Raw genomic sequence first — 21,548 nt, 5'->3', positions numbered from 1 at the left:
CCACATGCCACGGAGCAACTGGGCCCGTGAGCCACAATTACTGAGCCTGCGCGTCTGGAGCCTGTGCTCCGCAACAAGAGAGGCCGCGATGGTGAGAGGTCCGCGCACCGCGATGAAGAGTGGTCCCCACTTGCCGCAACTAGAGAAAGCCCTCGCACAGAAACGAAGACTCAACACAGTCATAAATAAATAAATAAAAGAACGTGAATTTCTAAAAAAAAAAAAAAACTTTTACAGGGACAGCTCTCTCACCGAGAAGAATGCTAGTACATTCTCCACTACCTTGTACATGTGTATGTGTTTATATGTAACTGTTTGTGACTACAAGTGTGTCTGTACCTTAGTGTGTATGTGATGGGCAGAGGGAAAGGGAGAGATGGCAGGGGCCCCCATGGGGAAAATGGGTCCATTTGCTTATGTCTCTGTGTCTCTTTTCCAAACACTCAAGAGATAGGCTTCTAAGGGCATGTACCCCCACTCCAGCTTTGTGAACATTCTTTGAATATCTATTTGTAGCAAGACTCAGCCAGGTACCACATCCTCTAGGAGCCCTTCCTGGTAGCCTGGGGCTGAGCTACCCCTCTCCTGCCTCCTACAAACCCTGTGCCCTGTGTAACCCTCCAGCAGAGCATTTATCACATTCTATTGACATTGTCTGTTTCCTTGCCTGCCCGCTCTCTATGGTGAAACCCCTACAGGACAGGGACCGTGTCTCACCTCCTCAGCATCCCAGCACCTGGAACCTTCAGAACCTGGCCGGCCCGGCCTCACATGTTCTCAGTAAGATATTCCACCCTCATTGGCCCCACTCCCCTATGCCCACCATGCCCTCTGCCATGCAGGGTAGACCAAACCTAATACACCTATGGGGCTTTCCGCCTGGGGTCACCACCCTGGGACCTTCCTGTGGCCCAGGCAAGGCTCCCACTAACCCTGAAGACGGAGGCAGCCTGGGATCCAGGGTGTGGGTGGTCGAGCTGATCCCGCCCCACCCCATGGCCTCCACTTCAGGGAGCCTTCCTCCTTTTTTCTGAACTTTCTGGCCCTGTTGTGAACCTTGCTGGCGCCTGTGGGCTTTTAATATTTTCCGTTCCTGGCTGTTATACAATATTTCACCTCAAAAATGCATCCTCCCCATCACCAAAGGGCACACTGTTCCAGTGAGAGGACCTGGCTGGGTGAGTGGAAGTGACCCACCGCGTTCTGGGGCTTGGAGGAGGCCCAGCCCAGCGCTTTGGAGAAGGAGGTGGCAGAAATGTCTCGCATTTGTGGGGAGACAGGGCCAGCTCTTGAGCCAGCCCGAGGCCCAGGCTCCTGGGCCAGCCTGAGACCTCGTGGTCCCACTCGAAGCCCCCCTGGAAGCCCAGATCCACGGCCAGCAGGGGGGCCACCCGCCCCTCCCGTTTGGGACTCCAGTCCCACCCCTCCCACTTGCCCTCTGACCCCGGGCAAGTGGCTTCACTTCTCGGAGCCCAATGTCCCCGCCTGTACGGTGGGGATGATGACAGTACCTGTCTTTCAGCGTCCTTGTGAGGCTCAAATGCCGCCCGTTTGGACCATCCGGGAGCTTTAAGGCCCATGCTGCGGCGCCCCTCCTCGGCGGTGCTGATTCAACCGGTGTGGGTGCGGCCGGGACATCGGGGGTTTTTAAAAGCTCTCAGGTGATTCGCACTCGCAGCTGAGAACCGCTGCTCTGAGGGGAAAGCTCCTCCTAAGCGGACTCTTGCCAGGCGCCGGCTGCTGCCTTGATGAGCGAGGGCGCCACACGCCCATTTTCCTGAAAATATGACCCCAGGGACGCCTGAGAGCCACCGTCGGGGTGCAGGGAGAGCACTCTGAAAAGGCAGGTGAGGGGTCCTGCAGGTGCGCCGTGACTTTCCGAGCCGGCCCTGCCCACAGACAGACGCCTCTGAGCCACAGGCCGGGGGCCCGGCCAACCTGCCCGGTGTCCCCTCTGCTGGGCGGCCGGCTCCTCCCCAGGGGCACCCAGCCTCCCCTCCCCAGACACAGGCCCCGAGCCCGGAGAGTGAGGCTAGGGGTGGGGGGCACCCTGCTCCCGTCACCTGTCACTGCGGAGAAGGGCGGCGGCCACGGGAGAAAGAAGCGAGCAGAGAGCCAGATGCCTGCTGGGAGAGGCGGGAGGACACTCGGGGGCCTTGGCGGGGAGAGTGCCATCTGCTTTCCTCATCCTGAGGAGAGGGGATCTGCAGAAGGTTCCACAGCCCAGAGGAGGAAAACAGCTGGAGAGCCGGGCGCCTGGGGCGGGGGTGGCGGAGTGGAGAACAGCGCGCTTCTCCCGGGGACGCCTTCACCCCCAGAGCCGGCCTTGGACACAGGCAGGAGAACAGCTTCTCTCCGGGGCAGCGCAGCCCCTGCCTGGGGGCTTCAGCCAGAGTCCAGTTTCCCCAGCAGAGACTGGAGCCCTCAGCCTCCCCGGACCACAGGTTCTCAAAGGGGCAGCGACCAGGCGGGGGGTTAGAGAGCTAGAGCCCCCGTGGGCGACTTCGGCCATGGGAAGAAGAGGCTGGACACCCTGTTCTGGGGTTGACTCACAGCTGGGGTCCCAGGCTCCTGGCCAGAGGGAGGGAAGGAGAGGGAGGGAGGTACAGGAGCGTGGTGCGGGGGCCCAGCACAAAAGTCAGGAAGGAGGAACGGACAGCTTAGTTACCAGACTGGGGCCACCAGAGGAGGGTCCAGGAAGAGCAGAGACCATGACCACCACCTCAGGGAGTGCTCTCCTGCCCAGGTTTGTTTTCCAGCTGAAGGCACATTAAGTGTGGGCACAGGGAGGCTCTAGGATGCTTGGGCTGGGCTGTGGACTCTACAGAATCATCAACAGCCTCAGCAAGGCCATAGGGAACAGGGGATTACCGAGCTGGAAAAAACTTTCATCCCAAACAAGCCTACCCCCAGCCCCTGGTATCTAGGTGGAAAATGCAGTCTTCAAAGCCAGAAAAACTGTTTTAAGCCCTGTCTCCACCACAAATTACTGGTATTCATTCATTCATCCTACAAATATTTTTAGTTTCTACTATGTACCAAGCCCTGAAATAGGTGCTGGGGGTACAGAAAAGAATGAAGCACAGTCCTTAACTTTGAGGAACTTACCCCCTAGATAGGGAGATGAACCCATAAACAGATCCCCATAAAACAAGATCACTGCATGGGTTGTGTGGGCCACCTGTCTTGGGATCCCTCTGGGGCATCCTCCCAAGGGTGACTCTCGGGGAAGTCTTCCTGGAGGAGGTGGTGTCAGAGCTGAGTATAAAAATGAATGGCAATTGGACAAAAAGGAAGAGGAAGGGCACTCTGGGCAGAGAAGATAGCATTAGTAAAACCCGCATGGTGTGGTGGGGACAATGAAGAGTCAGGAGGTGCTGGAAGATGCAGCATGTGGCAGTGTCTCTATCAAGGTTCTTAGTTGAGGGAATTCCCCTGGCGCTCCAGTGGTTAGGACTCCGCACTCCTACTACCAAGGGCCCAGGTTCAATCCCTGGTCGGGGAACTAAAAATCCCGCAAGCTGTGTGGTGTGGCAAAAAAAAATTTTTTTTTAGTTGAGAGCAACAGAAACTCTCAACTAAGAATCTGACAAAAAAGAAATCCACTAAAGGGATGTTGGATCCCACACTCCTGAAAGCCTCAATTCAGAAACTCAAAGCTAAGCTCCTCAAACCCACCCAGAGACACAGCAAAGTTAGCTATGGAGGGGCCCCAAAGATCATTTTATCCAGAGTTCTTAATCTTGGGTCCATGGATGGCTTTGGGGGAGCAAAAAAGCATAACATTTTGAATGCGTGTATGTGTATTTTTCTGGGGACAAGGCCCATAACTTTCATCAGATTCTTAAAGTGATCCATGCTATAGGTCAGGTTCTCCCAGAAGCAAATTCTGAGATGAAGATTCAAAAAGATGATTTAGTAAAGAAATGTTCCCAGGAGAAACCAGTTAGGGAGAAGGGGAAGCAGGATAATAGGGGAAGAGGAAGAAGCCAGGAAAGAGTGCAATTTTGTGTGAAAACCCATCCTGGCTGGCAATGAAGTAAGGAATACTCAGGCCAGAAAGAAACAAAAGTTAGAATTGAGAGGGCAGTGGATTCTAAGCAATGAAATCAGCTTTTACCCTGAAGACACTGTTTGAACTTAGTGACCTTGAGCCTCAGTTTTTCAGCCTCATGGAAATGGGACATTTAGAAGAAGTCCATGCTTAAAACAATCACTAGCTGGGGGGCCTGAGACTACTTTGATGACGATAGACTAATGGTGACTCTCCCCTTGGGGCTAGGCCTGGAACTACTTTCCTAAAGTAGTTCTCAGAGGAAAGTAGGTACCTGAATAAGGTCAGGGGCTGTTAGGCAAAAGGAAGGGGGAATAGCCATTGAGTAGCCAAGCAGCAGGGCCTGCTTCACTGCCGGAAGAACTCAAGTGTATGAACTTGACCCAGAGGAAATACCTTAGTGCTTAGGGCAAGCAGGGGGAGTGGGAGGATGAAGAATTTGAACTCACTTCTGAGTCTGCATTCAGATTCAACACCTAATTTGGCCCACTGGACTCGTCTGAGTCCTACCAAGGGAAATAGTGTAAAGAAAAAAATGTAGGATTTCAAGGAGCAAACAAATCTGCTTTGGGAACTCATAAAGCAAAGAGAAGCATTTCCCCCTCCACAGGGCTCTTTGCCTCAACCAAAGCAGGAAAAGGTAGAGCCACGGACATGCCCTACTGAATCAGGCTATTTGTGAGTCAATAGGAGCAATGGCCCGTGGACTCTCAGAAATACGTGGGTGGACCAGACGGTCTCCTCACCTACCTCAGCAGGTAGATGCAAAGAATGGGTGAAATTTGGTGCTTATTGTTTCATTTTTATTCATGTAGGTCCATTTGTATCCTAAGGCTATTGAGGCCTGGGGAGCCCAGGTTCTAACAAGAATGAAAAATCTCTCTTGGACTTGGTAATTAGTAGATTCTTGGTAGTTTTAGAAAGAGAAGTTTCAGTGGGGTGATGGGGGCTGAAGCCAGCTTACAAAGAATGAGGAAGTGGACACATTGTTAATTACTCTTTGGAGAAACTTGGATGTGGAGAGGAGCAAAGTGGTTACATGGTGGCCGGAAAGGGGAGGAGAGGATCCTTTTTAGAATGGAAGAGACTTGAGCAAGTTGTTAGGCTAAGGAGAAAGAGCCAAGAGAATGAGGTCTTATAGATATGGGGGTGAGTAAAGCTGATGGAGCAAGATCCCAGAATTAGTGGGGAGACTGGGATCCAGGAACTGGGAGAATTTGTAGAGATGGGCATCTTTCTCCAGCAGGGCTCAGCAAGCTAGCCAGTCTCAGGAGCAGAGAAGGTGGGCTACAGGCATGATACAAGGATGGGCTGAGCCCAAGAGGATAGGGATGCAAGGGAATCAGGGATACTGAGGAGGGAGGGATTCAAATGACCCTCCAGAGGTCAGGCTGGGAAAGAAGGAAGAGTGATGAGAGGGGCTAAAAAGACTGGACCAGAGGTCTCCAGGAAGTTAAAGTCCAGGAGGAGATATAAGGGGATTAAGGTTGTCCACAAGTAGGAAGGTCAAAGGCTGTGTAAGGCAGTAGGATTTGACATTAAAGATTTCTGAGGAAGAGCATCTTACCCAAATTACTTAACCTCTCCATGTCTCTCAGCCTCCCAATTTATAAAATGGTACTAAAATTCTCACTCATAAAAGTACTAAAAGCATTTTTTCTTTCTGGCAAAGCATATAATTGTGGTATCTGGGACATCCAGGCACTCAATGTTTGTGCAAGGATGAAGGAACATCTGTCACTTCCCCTCTATGGACCCCACTTTCCTAATTCTTACTGATTGTTTGCTTGATGTATCAGTTACTGAGAGAGGTGTGTTAACATCTCCCACTGCATTGTGAATTTGTTTTTATTTTGGTTTCCTTGATTTTTCTTTTTGCTTTATTTTGAAGTTATGTTATTAAGTGCATATAAATGTAAGATTATTCCATCTTACTGATGAATTGGACTTTTTAATCATTATGAAGTGACCCTTTTGTCTCTCATAATGCTTTTTTTTGTCAAAGTCTATTTTGACTAAAATTAATATAGATATATCAATCTTCCTTTGCTTAGTATTTGGCAGATTTTTTTCATCCTTTTACTTTCAATCTTTCTGTATTATGTTTTAGATACGCCTCTATGAACAGCTTATAGGTGGATTCATTTGCTTTGTCTAGTTTGGCAATCTTTTTCTTCTAACTGAAGCATTTAGTCCATGTACATTTATTGAAATACTGATACATACGCATACATTTATATATATGTTTATGTGTGTACGTATATGTACTTTACCTTATTAATTTGTATTTTTCCTGACTTTTCTCGATTTTTCTATTCTTTCTTGTTTTCTTGATTAGTTTTTCTTATTCCATTTTTCTCCTTTACTAGTTTGCAAATTATACCTTTTTTTTTTTTTTTTTTTGCTACTCTTAGAGGTTATACTGGAAACTTTAATATGCTTATTTTGCCTGTCTGAAGTTAACCAGTATCTTCTATTTTTTCTTAAATAAAGCAAGGACATTAGAACTAATTCTAATCACCCCTCTTTTAGCTTATATATTACTTTTATGTATTTGAATTTTATCTTTTTTTAAGCTTACAAGACATTGTTAGTATTGTTTATACAATATTTGTTTTTACTCATATAGATACCACTTTCTTTGCTCTGCAATCCTTCTTGTCTTTAATTCCTTCCATCTGGAATCACTTTCTGCCTGCTGGTGGCAAATAATGTCACATCATGTCATTATTTTTTCTTATTCTTAAAATATCTTTTCACTAGTTTTAGAATTCTTGGTTGACAGTCATTTTCTCTCAGCGCATTGAAAATATAATTCTGCTATCTTCTAGCTATTAAGAAATCAGCTGTTTTAGTCTAATTGTCACTACTTTGAAAATAATCTGACCTTAAGACTTTCTCTGTCTTTGGTAATCTGCTTCACTATGATATGTCTACTTGTGGATTTCTTTTTATTTATTCCTTTGAGGATTTACCAAGATTCTTGATTGCATGAATTGATGGATTTCTGGATGAGTCTCAGCCACTAACTATTCAAATATTACTTCTGTCCCATAATCTCTCTCCTCTCCTTCTGAAACCTCTGATTATATGTATTTTGGACCATCTCACTCTATCCTCCATGTCTTTTAACTATTCTTTCATATATTCCATCTTTCTATTTTTCTGTGCTGCCTTTTAGAGAATTTCTTCAGGTCTATCTTCCACTTCTAATTTTATTGTGTCTGATATATTCAATTGTATCTAATCTTCTATTAAACACAACCATTGAATTTGTAGATTTAGTTACAATATCTTAAATTTCTAGAGGGACATTCTATTTCTTGTTCAAATATACTTGGTCCTTCTTCAGAGTATCTTGTTCCCTGTTCAAATTTTTAAGCTTCTCTTCTACTCTTTCAGCATTTTAAACATAGTTATTTTATACTATTTGATAATTCCAATATCTGAAGTCAGCGTAGACTTGTTTCCACCATCTGTTGTTCCCTTGAGTGTTTTGTGATCTTCAACTAGGAGCTACTATTTCTTTGGAGCTTTCTCTGTGGGAATTCTTGAGGCCTGGGGTGAAGGTGGGTTTTTCCAAGAGAGTTTGCGTTTGATTTGCCAGATGCTTATGGTGTTAACCAGACTGGGCCCAATTTAAGTTAAATGCTGGACTGAAATTTTTCACACCACCTAAGTAGTGTGAATCTAGGCTTCAAATGACATACGTATGGCTTATATTGTGAATTTGCAGGGGCTATTTTATTTTCTCCTGAGAAAAGGGAAATTAAGATGGGCATTTTTCTTTTCAGTCTGTTGGGATATGGTGGTGCTTCTATCTGGTTTATTCATTCACTGAAGTCCCAATCTTATGTGAGGAAGGTCTTACCAGACTTCCAACCTTAGAGGAGGCTTGAGTTTCTTGCAGTAGTGTGCTGGAACTGGCTCCTACCAGCTCAGAAGAACCAATATTTAGGAATTTCGCATGTCAGTTCCTGGTACCATTGAGAGCTTGAAATTGGCTATGGTGAGAGTATTTACACTGTGGAAATCAGCAAACACTAAAAACAGGGTACTTTGTTTTGTTGGAGAGCCAGTTACTAATATATCACTGGTTTCTCTCATATCACCCCACCCCATACGACCAAGTTCAAGTTTACTGAGTTAAAAAATAAAAATGATGAAGTTTCAGTTGTGCAAGATGAAAAAGTTCTAGGAATCTGCTGTACAACATTGTGCTTATAGTTAACAATACTGTACTGTACAGTTAAAAATTTGTTAAGAGGGTAGATCTCACTATATATATATATATATATAGAGAGAGAGAGAGAGAGAGAGAGAGAAAGGGTGGGTGGGGGAGGGAGGGAGGGAGAGAGAGAGATCTCCACAATATAAACAAACAAACAAATAAAATAGCTCAACTTACCTCTTTGGATTCTTGAGTTTTTTGGCCTGAGTATTCCTCACTTTCTTGCCAGCTCATCAGTGCATTAAAAAAAGTTGGGTTTTTTTTCTTTTATCCAGAATTGTTTGCAGAATGAAGCTTATTTAGGGTACCTCGTCCACCTTTTTACGAGAAAATGAAGCGTTCTCAGTTTCTTAACCAGAAATTGAGATCGTTGTGCTAAATCAGTAGTTCTTAACACCTTGGAGACACAGGCTTTTAAAAATTTTGATAAAAATTAGAGCCTAGAGACCCTTTCCCCAGGAAAATACACACACAGAGGAAATGCGTTTTTGCTCCCCTGAAACCATGCATGGGCCCAAGATTAAGAACGCCCAATGAGATGAATGCTCTCTGAGGTTCTTACCAGAGCTAATTTTTGATGGCCCCGCCATGTTCTCTGTCTTGAGCAGAGTTTCTGCGAGTCTCCTCTTGGGTAAGTACGAGGAGTACAGACTTCTGGATTGGGGCTTCCAGGATCTCCAGGGCCTCTTGGGGAAGGAAAAACTGAGAGTTGTCGACCAAAACTTACACCAAGCTAAAGCACAGGCTATATTCCTTCAACCAGACCTCTCCACATGTACTCATTCAATGAGTACTTATTGGACCCTGTTCCAATCTACTGCTATGTAACAAATCATCCCAAAACTTAGTGACATATAATAACAACAACAATCATTTATTTTTTCATCTCTCACCGTTCTAGGAGTAACTGGGCTCAGCTACGGTTGCAGGGTCTATGTGGTTGCAGTCAGATGGCAGCTGAGGCTGGAATCATCTCAAAGCCTCCCTCAGTACATGTCCGCTAGTTGATACTGGCTGTTGGCTAAGTTCTCAGTGGGGCTTTTAACTGAAACACCTACATGTGCCCTCTCTATGTGGCCTAGGCATACTCACAGCATGGCAGCTTGTTCTGAAATGGAGCATTCAAAAAGAAATCAGGCCAGGAGGAAACCATATTACATTTTATAGCCTAGCCTTAGATGTCATACTGCATTGCTTCTGCCACATTCTGTTAACTAGAGGCAAGTCATTAGACCAGCCCATATTTAAAGGGAGGTCAATTGACTCTATCCCTTGCTGGGAACGGTGTCAAAAAATTTGCAGACATGTTTTGTTTTTTTTTTTTTTTAAATTTATTTATTTATTTATATTTATTTTTGGCTGTGTTGGGTCCTCGTTTCTGTGCAAGGGCTCTCCCCGGTTGCGACGAGTGGGGGCCACTCTTCATCGCGGTGCACGGGCCTCTCACCGTCACGGCCTCTCCTGTTGCTGAGCACAGGCTCCAGACGCGCAGGCTCAGTAGCTGTGGCTCACGGGCTCAGTTTCTCCGCGGCATGTGGGATCTTCCCAGACCAGGGCCCGAACCCGTGTCTCCTGCATTGGCAGGCAGATTCTCAACCACTGCGCCACCAGGGAAGCCCTGCAGACATGTTTTAAAACCACCACACACTCCTTCTGTGTGCCAAGCACTGGACAAGGCACTTGTGATAGAGTGGTGAGTTATACAAACCCTCCCTTATGATATAGTGGTGGAGACAAACACTAATAAAATAATATTACAAATATGTACATAACTGTAAACTTTGACAGTGCTATGGAAGATGAGTACAAGGAGCCATGAGAAATTGTATTACACATTAGTAAGACCTGGACCAGGGACCCAAGGATGAATTCCCTGAAGAAGAGACATCTGGGTTGAGATCTGAAGCATTAGTGGATGCGAACTTCATGAAGCGAGTTGGAGAAGAGCCTTCCAGGCAGAGGAAACCATAGGCCATGGCCCTACGACAGGAGGCAAGGTGACCGAGAGGCAGCCAGCGTGTCTGGAGGCAGATAGCAGGGGAGGAAGGTGTGAGACAAGGCTGCAGAGGTGGGCTGGGGCCAGACCCCTGGACTCTGTAGGCAGGTGAGAATATTTGTCTTTGGCCTAAAGCTGCAGGAAACTGTTGAAGGGTCACTCACTGGAGCGTGATATGAACAGATTTGTAATCTAACGGTCACGTTGGCTCCTGCGTGGATGGCCCCTGCCAGATGCTGAGTCAGGTCTGGAAGGGTTGGGAAATTCTTTTTTTTTTTTTTTTAATTAATTTATTCATTTTAATTTTTTTTTTGGCTGCGTTGGGTCTTTGTTGCTGCGCGCGGGCTTTTCTCTAGTTGCAGCGAGCGGGGGCTACTCTTCATTGTGGTGCATGGGCTTCTCATTGGGTGGCTTCTCTTGTTGCAGAGCACGGGCTCTAGGCGTGCAGGCTTCCGTAGTTGTGGCACTCAGGCTCAGTAGTTGTGGCTCGCAGTCTCTAGAGCGCAGGCTCAGTAGTTGTGGTGCACGGGCTTAGTTGCTCCACAGCATGTGGGATCTTCACGGACCAGGGCTCAAACCCATGTCCCCTGCATTGGCAGGTGGATTCTTAACCACTGTGCCACCAGAAAAGTCCCTCTACTCCTTCTATTAATTTTTCTTGCTATATTGCACTGGCTAGGACCTCTGGTACAATGTTGAACAGAAGTAGTAAGAACAGACATTCTTGCCTCATTCCTAATTGTAGAGGCAAAGTATTCAGTCTTTAACCATTAACTATTATGCGTTAGCCTTCGGTTTTTCATAGATGCCAGATTGGGGGACTTCCCTTCTTCTCCTACTTTGCTGAGGGTTTTTACCAAAAATGAATGTTGGATTTTGTTAAATCATTTTCCTGCATCTACTGAGGTGATTTTTTTTTTCTTTTTCAGTTTGTTAATATTGTGAATTACATTAATTGATTTTCAAACATTTCTCCAAGCCGGCATTTCTGAGTAAACCCCACTTGGTCATGATGAATTATCCTTTTATGTATTATGTTTACTTTGCTAGAATTTGGATTAAATTTTTGCATTTATGTTTATGACACATATTGGTCTGTAGTTTGCTTTCTTGGCATGTCTTTGTCTCGTTTTGGTATCCGAGTAATGCTAGTCTCACAGAATGAGTTGGGAAGTATTCCTTCCTTTTCAATTTTCTGGAGGATTTTATATAAAATTGGTAATTTTTCTTCCTTTAATGTTTGGGAGAATTCACCAGTAAAGGCATCTGGGTCTGAAGTTTTCTTTGTGGGAAGATTTGAAACTATAAATTCAATCTCTATAGTAGATAGAGTGTTATCCAGGTTATCTATTTCTTCTTGAGTATGTGTCATGCTTTTGCTTAAAGTCCTCAGGGCCTTCCCCTCACACCTACCTAAATCCTTACTGAGGCTTACAAGGCCCTGTCTGGTCTGCTCTGGCCTCCTCTTCAACCTCATCTACATGCCGCCCACTGTTTGCTCACCATGTTCCAGTCAAATTGGTCTTCTGGTTATTCCAAGGTAACACCAAGCTCTTCCTCATCTCAAGGCCTCGGCACTGCTTTTCATTCTATCTGGAAAGCTCTTCCACAGGCTCTTTGTGTGTTTTTCTCTCATTCTCATCCCCCAGTTCTCAGATTATGTGTCAGGGAGGTCTTCCCTGACCATTATATGCAGGGTAGGGCCTGATGGATACTCTCTCCCACAGAATCCTGTTTACTTCCTTCATAATATATATACCACACTCTGTCATTGTTTTGTTTACTTACTGTCAGCTCCCTAAGAGCAGGAACCTTTTTTGTCTTGTTCACTATATCCCCTGCACCCGGCATAACTGGGCACAAACAAGGTGTTCAATTATTATTTGTTGAATAAGTAGACTTATTCATCAGTCAAGCTGCACATCAGGCAGGCAGTGAGTCTTCTGTGAGCTTGCTGGTCAATCTGAGGGTTTTTTTGCTTGTTTTGGGGTTTGTTTGTTTATTTATTTATTTTTGGCTGTATCAGGTTTTAGTTGCAGCGTGCGTGCTCTTCGTCGCAGCGCACAGGTTTCTCTCTAGTTGTGGTGCGTGGGTTCCAGAGTGCATGGGCTCAGTAGTTGCGGCGCATGGGCTTAGTTGCCCCGCGGCATGTGGGATCTTAGTTCTCCAACCAGGGATCAAACCTGCGTCCCCTGCATTGGAAGGCAGATTCTTAACCACTTGACCACCAGGGAAGTCCCAGTCTGAGGTTTTCAGTCAGCCTGAGGTAGGTCAGGTAGGCTCTGAGTGGACTGGTTGCTCTGTGGGGTGGGTCTGTGTGACTGATAAGTCCCCTGTAAAGTCAGGATTCTGGGGGACACAAAGAAATGAAAAGCCGAGGCCCACCCCCAAGAAGCTTCTGGCCACCTGTCTACTTGGAGGCTCACTGCTCCCCACTGCCCAGCCAGGAGGTAAAGTGAAGGTGGTACAGGGTGAATAGGGGGAAAGCTACAGAGCATGACCCAACCTCTGGCAGCTAGTCCTCAGCAACTCTGCTGCAGGGCTTCCAAACCCCATAAAAGCCTTACCTGGCGACTGCTGTGCTTAGGAAGAGCCTGTGCAGGAAACACAGAGAGAGCTTTGTGGTTTCTTCCCCACCCCACTTCCCAGCCTCCCCTGACCTGGGCCCTCGCTCATGGAAACTCCCCCAATGGACCTGGCTGTCGGGCCCCAGGAGACAGGTGGTGGTGCATGTTGCCACTGCCCGCTCACCACGGGGGCAGGACATGGGCCTGTAATTCCAGAGGCCACTCCTTGCAACTGAACCCAACCTAGGTACCCCTTTCCATAGACCAGAGGAGGCCCAGCTCTCTGGTTGAAGAAGAGGCCTTGCATGGAAGCTGGGGACTTCACAGTTAATCCCGAGTTTCCCCAGGAACACCCCCGGCTGTGGGGTCATAGATATGGCTGGAGTCCTGTCACAGATGAGTATGTGTAGGAGGGTGTCAGAACGGCTTGTATGGGAAGCAGCTGTTTGCAGTAATTGGGAAGCAGCAGCTAGACCGCCAGCAATAACTGGGCCTCCATCCTGCTCACCAACAAACTCCATGACCAGGAGGCCATGCTCCGGTGACATCATCCTCCTCGCACACTGCTGAGGGAAATGAGCTCAGGAGGCCATCGGAGGCGGTCTGTTTACTTACAGAGACCCTGGCCGTCAGCAGCTCTTTGACCAGACATTCCCTGTCCTAGCCAGCATGAAGCAGAAATTTCCTTAAACACATTACTTTGGACTCAACCCACTTGCGCCCTTGTTTTCAATTTTTTCTTAAAGAGGAAAATTCCCAGTTCTGGCCCCAAACAGAGCAGCCCATTGATGATAGGGGGATATCAAAATAACCCCCAAAAGGACTTTTGCAGGTTAAGTTGCTCCCACCTCCCAGTCATCCCTGGAGCTGGGAGATCATCAAACCAGTTCTCCAACACCCACTGTGTGGGAAGTCAGAGGGACAGCCAGCATGACCTCTAGGGCAGACCCTCTCCTTGAAGGCCTCCCTCAGGGCCTTAGCCACCCTGAGCTCATACTCAGAGCATTTCACAACTCAGCAACCCTGGCTAGGCCCTAGACCCCTCCCTCATTCCCTCCAGGTCAGGGATATTTCAGGAGAGCCCAAGAGCTGCCAGTTTTCACAGGCTGCAGGGGATTCCCAAGATGGTCACCCCCACCTGCCCTGGGTGACAGATGCTGTCACCTGCCCTCCCCCAACCCTCTCCGTGTTATTCCTGCTGGAACTCAGCCATTCTAGAAGACTTGAGGGGACAGGGGTTTTGGAGATCTCCCCAGTCTCCCCAGTGCTCCAGGATCCTAAGGCCACTTGCACCAGGAGCACAGTGATACCCTCCCAGGAGTATCAATCATGGAAGACAGGTGCCCTCTGCCTAGAGGGGTCTGCCCACTACTGGGGCTGGTCAGACAGGCCCAGACATGTCAGGCAGCCTGAGGCCTTACCTGACCCAGCTTTTCCCTGTGGCCTGATCCTACTTAGCTCAGCGTCTTGTGACACCAGGGATGGGCTCAGGGAAGAATCAGGTCAGAAGAGGGCATTGAATCTGTGTTTCATAGCGCTTTTCGTAAGACTAAGAAAATGTCAAGGGTCCACATCAGAGAATGGGGTGGAGGTAGCGTCTCACACACAGATCTGAGTTGGCAGCTTCTTAGAAGGCACTTAAGAAAGGGCCAGGGCTTCCGTGGTGGCGCAGTGGTTGAGAATCTGCCTGCCAATGCGGGGGACACGGGTTCGAGCCCTGGTCTGGGAAGATCCCACATGCCGCGGAGCGACTAGGCCCGTGAGCCACAATTGCTGAGCCTGCGCGTCTGGAGCCTGTGCTCCGCAACAAGAGAGGCCGCGATAGTGAGAGGCCCGCGCACCGCGATGAAGAGTGGCCCCCACTTGCCGCAACTAGAGAAAGCCCTCGCACAGAAACGAAGACCCAACACAGCCATAAATAAATAAATAAATAAATAAAAAAGTACACGTGTGGAAGAACTGACCTAAATTAAAAAAAAAAAAAAAAAGGGCCAGACTTTCTCACCCAACTGTCCTCCCCCCACCCCAACCAACATAGCACCAGAAATCCCTAAACATGTGGTTCCAATTATCTCAGTTAGTCAATATGTCTACTAACACAGAATTTGTAAGGTAAGAAAGCTGGAAAGACCCTGTATCAGGACAGAAGCTAACGTTTTTTGAACATCTACTGTGAGCCTGGCATGGTGCTCAACGCTTTACACACATTTATCTTATTCAATCCTCACAACAACCCTGAGGGAGATCAAGTAACTCTAAAGGAGGCACAACTCATATGGCAAAGCTGGGACTCAAACCTGGTTCTGTCTGAACATAGACCATCTACAATTAGGCATTCCCAATTTGAACTTCTAGAAAGTAATTAACTCAGGAAATCAATCCTACTCCTTCTGTAAAGCAAGCAAGCCTGTAAATTAAAGACATGGTCATCCAACCTCTCTATTCTAACAGATGAGGAAACTGAGGCCAGATGACAGAGTGAGTCTGAGCTGAGCATAGGACAGTGGCTCAGACTTAGGTCAGTGTTTCTCCCACCATCCCAGCCTGTCTCACAGCCCTAAGTCCTCACTAAGTCAGGTGAGGGAAGGGTGGAAGAAAAGCTGTGGGCTCTGCCCTCTAGAAGACAAGACAAAGAGAAACACATATATAGCCATACACAGACAACGACACAGGCAGACATGCAGAGACACAGTTCCATGAGGAAACAGGCAAGAAGGGTCCTTACTCCAGGTCTACCCTTTTTTATTTTATTTTATTTTATTTTAATCTTATATTATTTTATTTATTTTATTTTTAGGCCACGCCACTCGGCATGCAGGATCATAGTTCCCTGACCAGGGATGGAACCTGTGCCCCTTGCATTGGGAGCGTGGAGTCTTAACCACTGGATCGCCAGGGAAGTCCCCAGGTCTACCCTTTAGATGGCCACACTCTGGCTCTGTTCTGGCCCCTTCCATCCCACACAGTGAGAAGTCCATGCGGTCAAGAGGATGGGCCCACTGGGAGCCCATGCCCCACTCCTAGACTACAAATCAGGTACATGGGACCCTATTATTTCCTGCTCAGAGCCATATGGGCAGACTTTGCCAATGGTGTGGGCACCCCTAGGCCCAAAGGGTGGCCAAGGGGTGGGGTGTATACATGGAGTTTGGACACGTGTGAGGAGTCACGCATGCGTGAGAGGCCCCTCGAGGTACAGGATGGAGCTGGGATGGGGAAGGAGAGGCTGGGGCCACTTACTCTGTGTTGCTGTGTTCCAGCACAAAACTCAGAGGAGCTAGGAATTCAAAATCAAACTCAGCCCTCCAGTTATTAGGATTGAGTCTTTCATTTAGCCGTTTGTTGTTTTGACTTATTTAAATATTTAGACATGAACATAAGCCTTCATTTGTACTCTTGCTCTGGGTCTTTCAAATGTTAGGAGCCACCCTAGACACCTCTCTAACTTCCCTGTGCCAGTGTGGGCCCAGTCACAGCACAAGCACTTTAAAGATGTCTGTTAGTAAATGAGCAAATCACTTTATGAATGAATCGAAGATTGAGTGAATGAATGCTTCTGCACAAATATAGACAGGCATACATGCTTTCAGAGACTCATCAACATATTAGTGACAAATACATGTCCACGCTCTCAAAGACACATATGCCTAAACTTACATCTACAAAGACAAGTCCATGTTTGTACCAAAATAACCTAAATGCTCACATGTGCACTTCCACCTGTAGGTAGGTGTAAACCTACTCATCTATGCAAAGACACAGAGGCCCACACTTTCCCTTGATGATACCCACACACACGAGCTTACACAGAGAGGTGGACATATACACATGCAGACAAACACATAAGTATACACTTTCCCACAGAAGCATCCAACTCCAACCAGAAATGTAACCACCTACACATACAAACATTGAACAGTCACATGAATCCACACTGATACACGCAGCTAGACGAAGACAAAGCCATAGGCCCAAGACAGACTGAGTAAGACACCTGTCCACAGAGACCCTCAGGCTGCCCTGGGCTCCCACGCTGTCTGCCTCCCTCCTCCTCCTGTCTGCCTCCCTCCTCCTCCTGTCTGCCTCCCTCCTGCTCCTGTCTGCGGCCAGAGGGGGCTCCTAGAGGAATTCCTTCTGCAGACAGGCTGAGGTAGGCTGTTCTCTCTCCTCCCCAACAGTCCAGGCCAGAGCCCTAGGGCAGAGAAGCAGATGCTGTGTGCTGGGGGGCTCCCCCTTCCCAAGTAATCTGCCCTCTGGCCCTGGCCAAGCCTCCACTGGACGCTGGACTGTGGACAGTGGCAGAGCCCCACTCAGGTCCTGCTGTCCCAGCTCCACTCCCAACAGGAGGGGCTTAGGTCAGTCAGATTTAGGAGGGGCTGGTGAACAGTGCTTTTCCAGAGGCCTTGCTTCCTCAGGAAATGGCTCGGCCGCAAGCCTGATCTCCAAAACAGGCATAGTGTGAAAACACCTCTGCTCCTCTCCAAAAACATGGGCAGTGCCTCTCACTCAGAGCCCCTCACATCCTTCTAGCCACAACATCCCAAGGTAGTGGATAGCAAGAAAGGCCCGGGGTCTCATCCTGCTTCTGCACTGACTCACTATGTCTGTAAAACAAGCCATGTGGGTGTGATGACTTCAGATCTAGCTAGAATGCTGTATGAGTTTCAAATTCGCCAGGCAGCCTCTGCGCAAGGGTGAAGGCGCTCCAAACCCAGGGACAGTGGCCTGGTGTTGACCTCTTCTGAAGTCACAGAGTCATTGTTACAAACACAGAGCTTGTGCCAGGAGTGGCTGAGGCTGAGATGCTTGGCAGGGGGGCGAAATGGGGACTCAGGCACAGGAATGTCCTGTGTAGTCTGAAGACAGATGACCACCTCCCCTCTCCCTTCCAGCCACTCACCAGGTCCCCCAGGCCTCCGCTGGAGGTACACACAGGGCTGCAGCCCCACCCAGCCGAGCAGGCTGAGAGACAGGAATGCTGCTCAGCACAGCTGTTTGGACAGGGGAGGCTGTTTATTCTCTGATGTCGGGAACATCTCAATTAGGGGGATTTGGCTGCTGGCAGCCCCTGGATGCAAGGTTTAGAAGAAGTCAGCTTAATCAGAGAAGGCTGATGGCCCAAGCTCTGAGCAGGCAGTGGGGGTGGAAGGAAGAGGCCGCCCCTCCCTGCCCCACATTCAGTGCCATGTGCACCTCAGAGCTCACCTCCTGGGTCTGCAGTAACAGAGCTGGAAGGGTGAATGGAGCTGAGCCTGAAGCTCTCATTAATAGTGTGGCCGTTGCGGGGGGCGGGGATGGAGACTTCCCGAGGTCCCACCTCCAGCATCCAGGTGCCCCCTGCTTATGAGACACGGCACAGCTAACAGTCTTCTCCTGGGGAGGGAGCTCATTTGGCATGCCTTGAGCTGGCGCTGCCCACTCCAGCCTCCCTACACCACCAGCCCAGATCCCTTTTGCTCAGGCAGCCCCTCTAGCTGCGGCCTTGCAGCTAGTCAGCTTTGGCTCTGCCTCTTTCGGGCTTTCTCACCTTGGGTAGTCACCTCTCCAAGCCTCCTTCTTCTCCTGTAAAATAAAGGTAATACTATCTGCCTTGAAAGGATATTGTGAGGATTAAATAATTCTTTCAATATGCCCATCATGCAGGAGGCACTTAATAAATGGTAGTGCCTTTCTCCCTCATTCCTTCTATTGCTACAGACCCAAGCTCTGGTTTTGCTGAGGGCCAGGACCCTCCAGTATAGTTTATAACCCCAGACGCTGGTCACATCTACCTACTGCTGCTCGCAGACCTCAGAGTGCTCTGGGGTTCCCTAGGCCAGAAGACTTTCTGGATGAGTCCAAGTGACCCAAGGAAGCACCTTGATGCTCAGGCTGCAGAATAACCCAGAACATGGTGTTTTTCGGGTGATTTGCCCAATTCTCATCTTGCACAGGTTTGAATGCCTTGTGGGTATAGTCCAGGGGTGAGGACAGTCAAAATTCATCAATCCTGACTCACACATCTGAAAACCACATCTTTCTATATTCAATAAAATGTTTACACCAAAAATAATGGAGCACTGGGGATGACAATGGGTATAAGTTATGGACTCCCCCCTCCTTTTATTCCCAAGACCCAATTTAAATTGTTAAAAAGCGGAATTCATTGGTCACTTAAGTGAAAGGCCTAGCTTTAGGCATGACTGCATTCAGTACTCAAACATCATCATCATGACTCTTTTCCTCTTCCTCTCTTGGCTCTACTTTCCACGGTGTTGGCGTCAGTCTGAAGCTTCACGAGGCAGCACGACGGCATCAGGAGGAAGGAAAGTCTCTTTCCCAGCAGCCTCCAAAAACAAATCTCCTGTGGATTCTGACTGGGTCACATGCCCATGTCTGAACCAATCACTGAGGCGGAAGTAGGGGGGTGCAACTTGCTGACTGGCTCGGGCCTCAGCCACTGGTCCACTCCTAGAGTGTGTGGGTGAGAGGGGCAGTCAGCTTTACCAAGATCCAGTGAGACTGAAAAGAGGGTGGTTCCCCACAGAGAAGCTGCGGTAGGTACCAGGAGAGTGATACGGACCACAGGGGCCAAGAACAACAGATGTCAAACAAAGGAAATCCGTGGGTCAAAAACTATGACAAATGCTTTTCAAGCACCTTCAAGCCCTCTAAAAATATTATTGATGTGCTAGTTTTAAATCCCTAGACACCTCTGATAGACAACGTGTTATGGACCCATTTGGGATAGCCTGGACTTGCTTAAGAACAGTAAAAAAAAAAAACTACACCTTTCAGCTGGTCTGCAATCCATACTTCCCAGGAATTCAGACTGGCCTTGCCTCCTTCTTGTCCCACTAGCAGGCAGTTTGACTGAAGTGACCAGTGTTGCCAGGGCTGGAAGGGTCTGTCAGCACCACAAGCTTATTTCACTGAGCCAAAGGGGTATCGGGTATCAAGCAAACTCTGACTCCAGTGGCCCCAGCCCTCTCCCCCTACCTCCTCACATGGTCAAAGCTCCTCTCACCCTTGAATCTCCAGTGATTTCTTCCTCTCTCACCTCTCCCCCGCCCCCTCCACCACCCCCAGCTCCACAAGTCTTACTAAAACCTGTTCTTAAGAAAGGCTTCCTCATCAGTCCTTCACACATGTGTATGAATAAGCATCAAATCAATAGTTTAATCTCTCAGGACCATTTGCATTTTAAGTCTGAGCCTTTCAAATGAAACTTTTAAAAGACTCTGTTCTGCCCACCCCACTCTACTCCCAAAAGGTACTTTTGGTGACGGAGAGCAAATGGGACTCCCTGAAATCAAGCAATAAATGTCCACAAAATTCTCTGAAACCCTCACCCATCCACATTGGCTTGCCAGTGAATTTTTTCTCGTCTGTCTTCAGTCACCTTTGCTGACATCACCCTCTACCATGGCAAAGAAGTTTCTTGTATCCTTTCCTCCATTTATTCAGTCAACAAACTTTACTTGAACTCCCACCATGTCTTAGATACTTGGGTTTACAAAGATGACCTAGGCCCTGCCCTCAAGCAGCTTGCAGTTAAATTTTAGTGCAGGAAACATCACCTTCACCACCAGATTTTTAACACAAGCAAAGCCTAGCCCAGTGGCTGGTATAGAGTAGGTATTCGGTAAATGCTGCTTCTCCTTCTCAGGGCTGCACTATGTGGGCACTGCAGTGAATACTGGAAATTTTCTAAAAACTCTATCCAAGTGGATAAGAGTGCCAGCAGGAGTGGGTGGAAATGGTGGTTTCCATCTCGCTTCAGAATGTCACAATTTATTTTGGATGTCCCAAATGTCAGGTTGGAGATTCACACAAAGGAGAGGGGCTTATTCTAACCAGATCAGGGCTAGAGGCAGCCCAGGACACTGACTGCAGGGTGCACTGCCCCAGACAGTTTGGAAACAAACAGTAACCCATCCAGAGGAGAGAGACTGACAAATGCAAAAACAATCAAAGGCCAAGAGATGGAAAACTCACGAGGTGGGGCAGGGTGGAGAGGAGGAGAGTGGAGGGCTGTGGAAGGGGCTTAGGGAGGGGTGTGGTCCTGGTTTTTTTCTGGGGAGCCGAATCCAGCTCCTGCCCGACTCCCTACCAAGAATCACCATGGCAACGGGGAGGGTGAGTATGGCTGATTCCAAGCCAGTACAAACCTCCTGGGCTTAGCAGCAGGAATGGGCTCAGATGCATGCGGTCATGTTCTAAAGAAAAATATCTGAATTGGGCTTTTAAAATCACAACCTCCCCACCCACTACTGGTTCTGCAGACAATCAGTGTTTAACAAAATGAAAAGAAACAATAGTGAACCACATCCCTACTCCACATCTCTCTCACATACACATATACACTAATCCAAAGCCTACAGAGTAAAATCCTTCCTTTTGTGGTGGAAACTGACAGCTCATTGGATTCTTAGCCCTTCTCAAAAGCAGGGACCTAGCCTGTGAGAGGTCCACTTGCCACCTCCCAAAACTGTTCCCCCTGACAGTGGCATCGGTGACAGAAGGCTGATGAGGTTGCTTTGACAAGACCAAGGCAGCTGGGGCTCTGATGCGAGGTGGCTCCAACTGAACCACCATCTGGTCTCGTCTGCCATCAGCCGCCTGGGGAAGCTCTTGGCCCATAGCGGGTTTGTCAGCAAGGAGACTGGTGCTTCTTCCCCCATGAAAGTGTTTGCAGCATGAGCCCCCTGAGCTCTCAAC

General features: G+C 48.0%; 2 protein-coding genes across 5 annotated transcripts in view; both read right to left on the bottom strand.

The window, feature by feature from the left end:
- LOC118890977 (cartilage intermediate layer protein) overlaps positions 1-8,577 on the bottom strand; it is a 34,465-nt gene extending 25,888 nt beyond the window's left edge. For 2 of the 3 annotated variants that reach the window (XM_036844464.1, XM_036844466.1), the window contains exon 1: positions 8,463-8,577. The gene's annotated coding sequence lies outside the window, so the exon portion shown is untranslated. The remainder of the gene's footprint in view (positions 1-8,462) is intronic. The other variant, XM_036844467.1, reaches the window with a different exon arrangement.
- Positions 8,578-8,894: 317 nt separating this feature from the next.
- Positions 8,895-21,548, bottom strand: part of PARP16 (poly(ADP-ribose) polymerase family member 16) — a 37,089-nt gene continuing 24,435 nt past the window's right edge. The window contains exons 6-7 of one of the 2 annotated variants that reach the window (XR_005018871.1): positions 9,179-9,393; positions 8,895-8,971 (exon numbers count right to left, since the gene is read on the bottom strand). Coding sequence is in view for 1 of the 2 variants with exons in the window: in XM_036844470.1 (XP_036700365.1) it covers positions 19,109-19,298 (190 nt within the window). In the remaining variant the exon portion in view is untranslated. Of the gene's footprint in view, positions 8,972-9,178; positions 9,394-18,920; positions 19,299-21,548 lie in introns of those variants that run through there. The other variant, XM_036844470.1, reaches the window with a different exon arrangement.

Source organism: Balaenoptera musculus, chromosome 2 (assembly GCF_009873245.2).
Source record: "Balaenoptera musculus isolate JJ_BM4_2016_0621 chromosome 2, mBalMus1.pri.v3, whole genome shotgun sequence".
Classification (NCBI taxonomy): Eukaryota; Metazoa; Chordata; class Mammalia; order Artiodactyla; family Balaenopteridae; genus Balaenoptera; species Balaenoptera musculus.
This window is presented reverse-complemented; position numbering and strand designations above follow the sequence as displayed.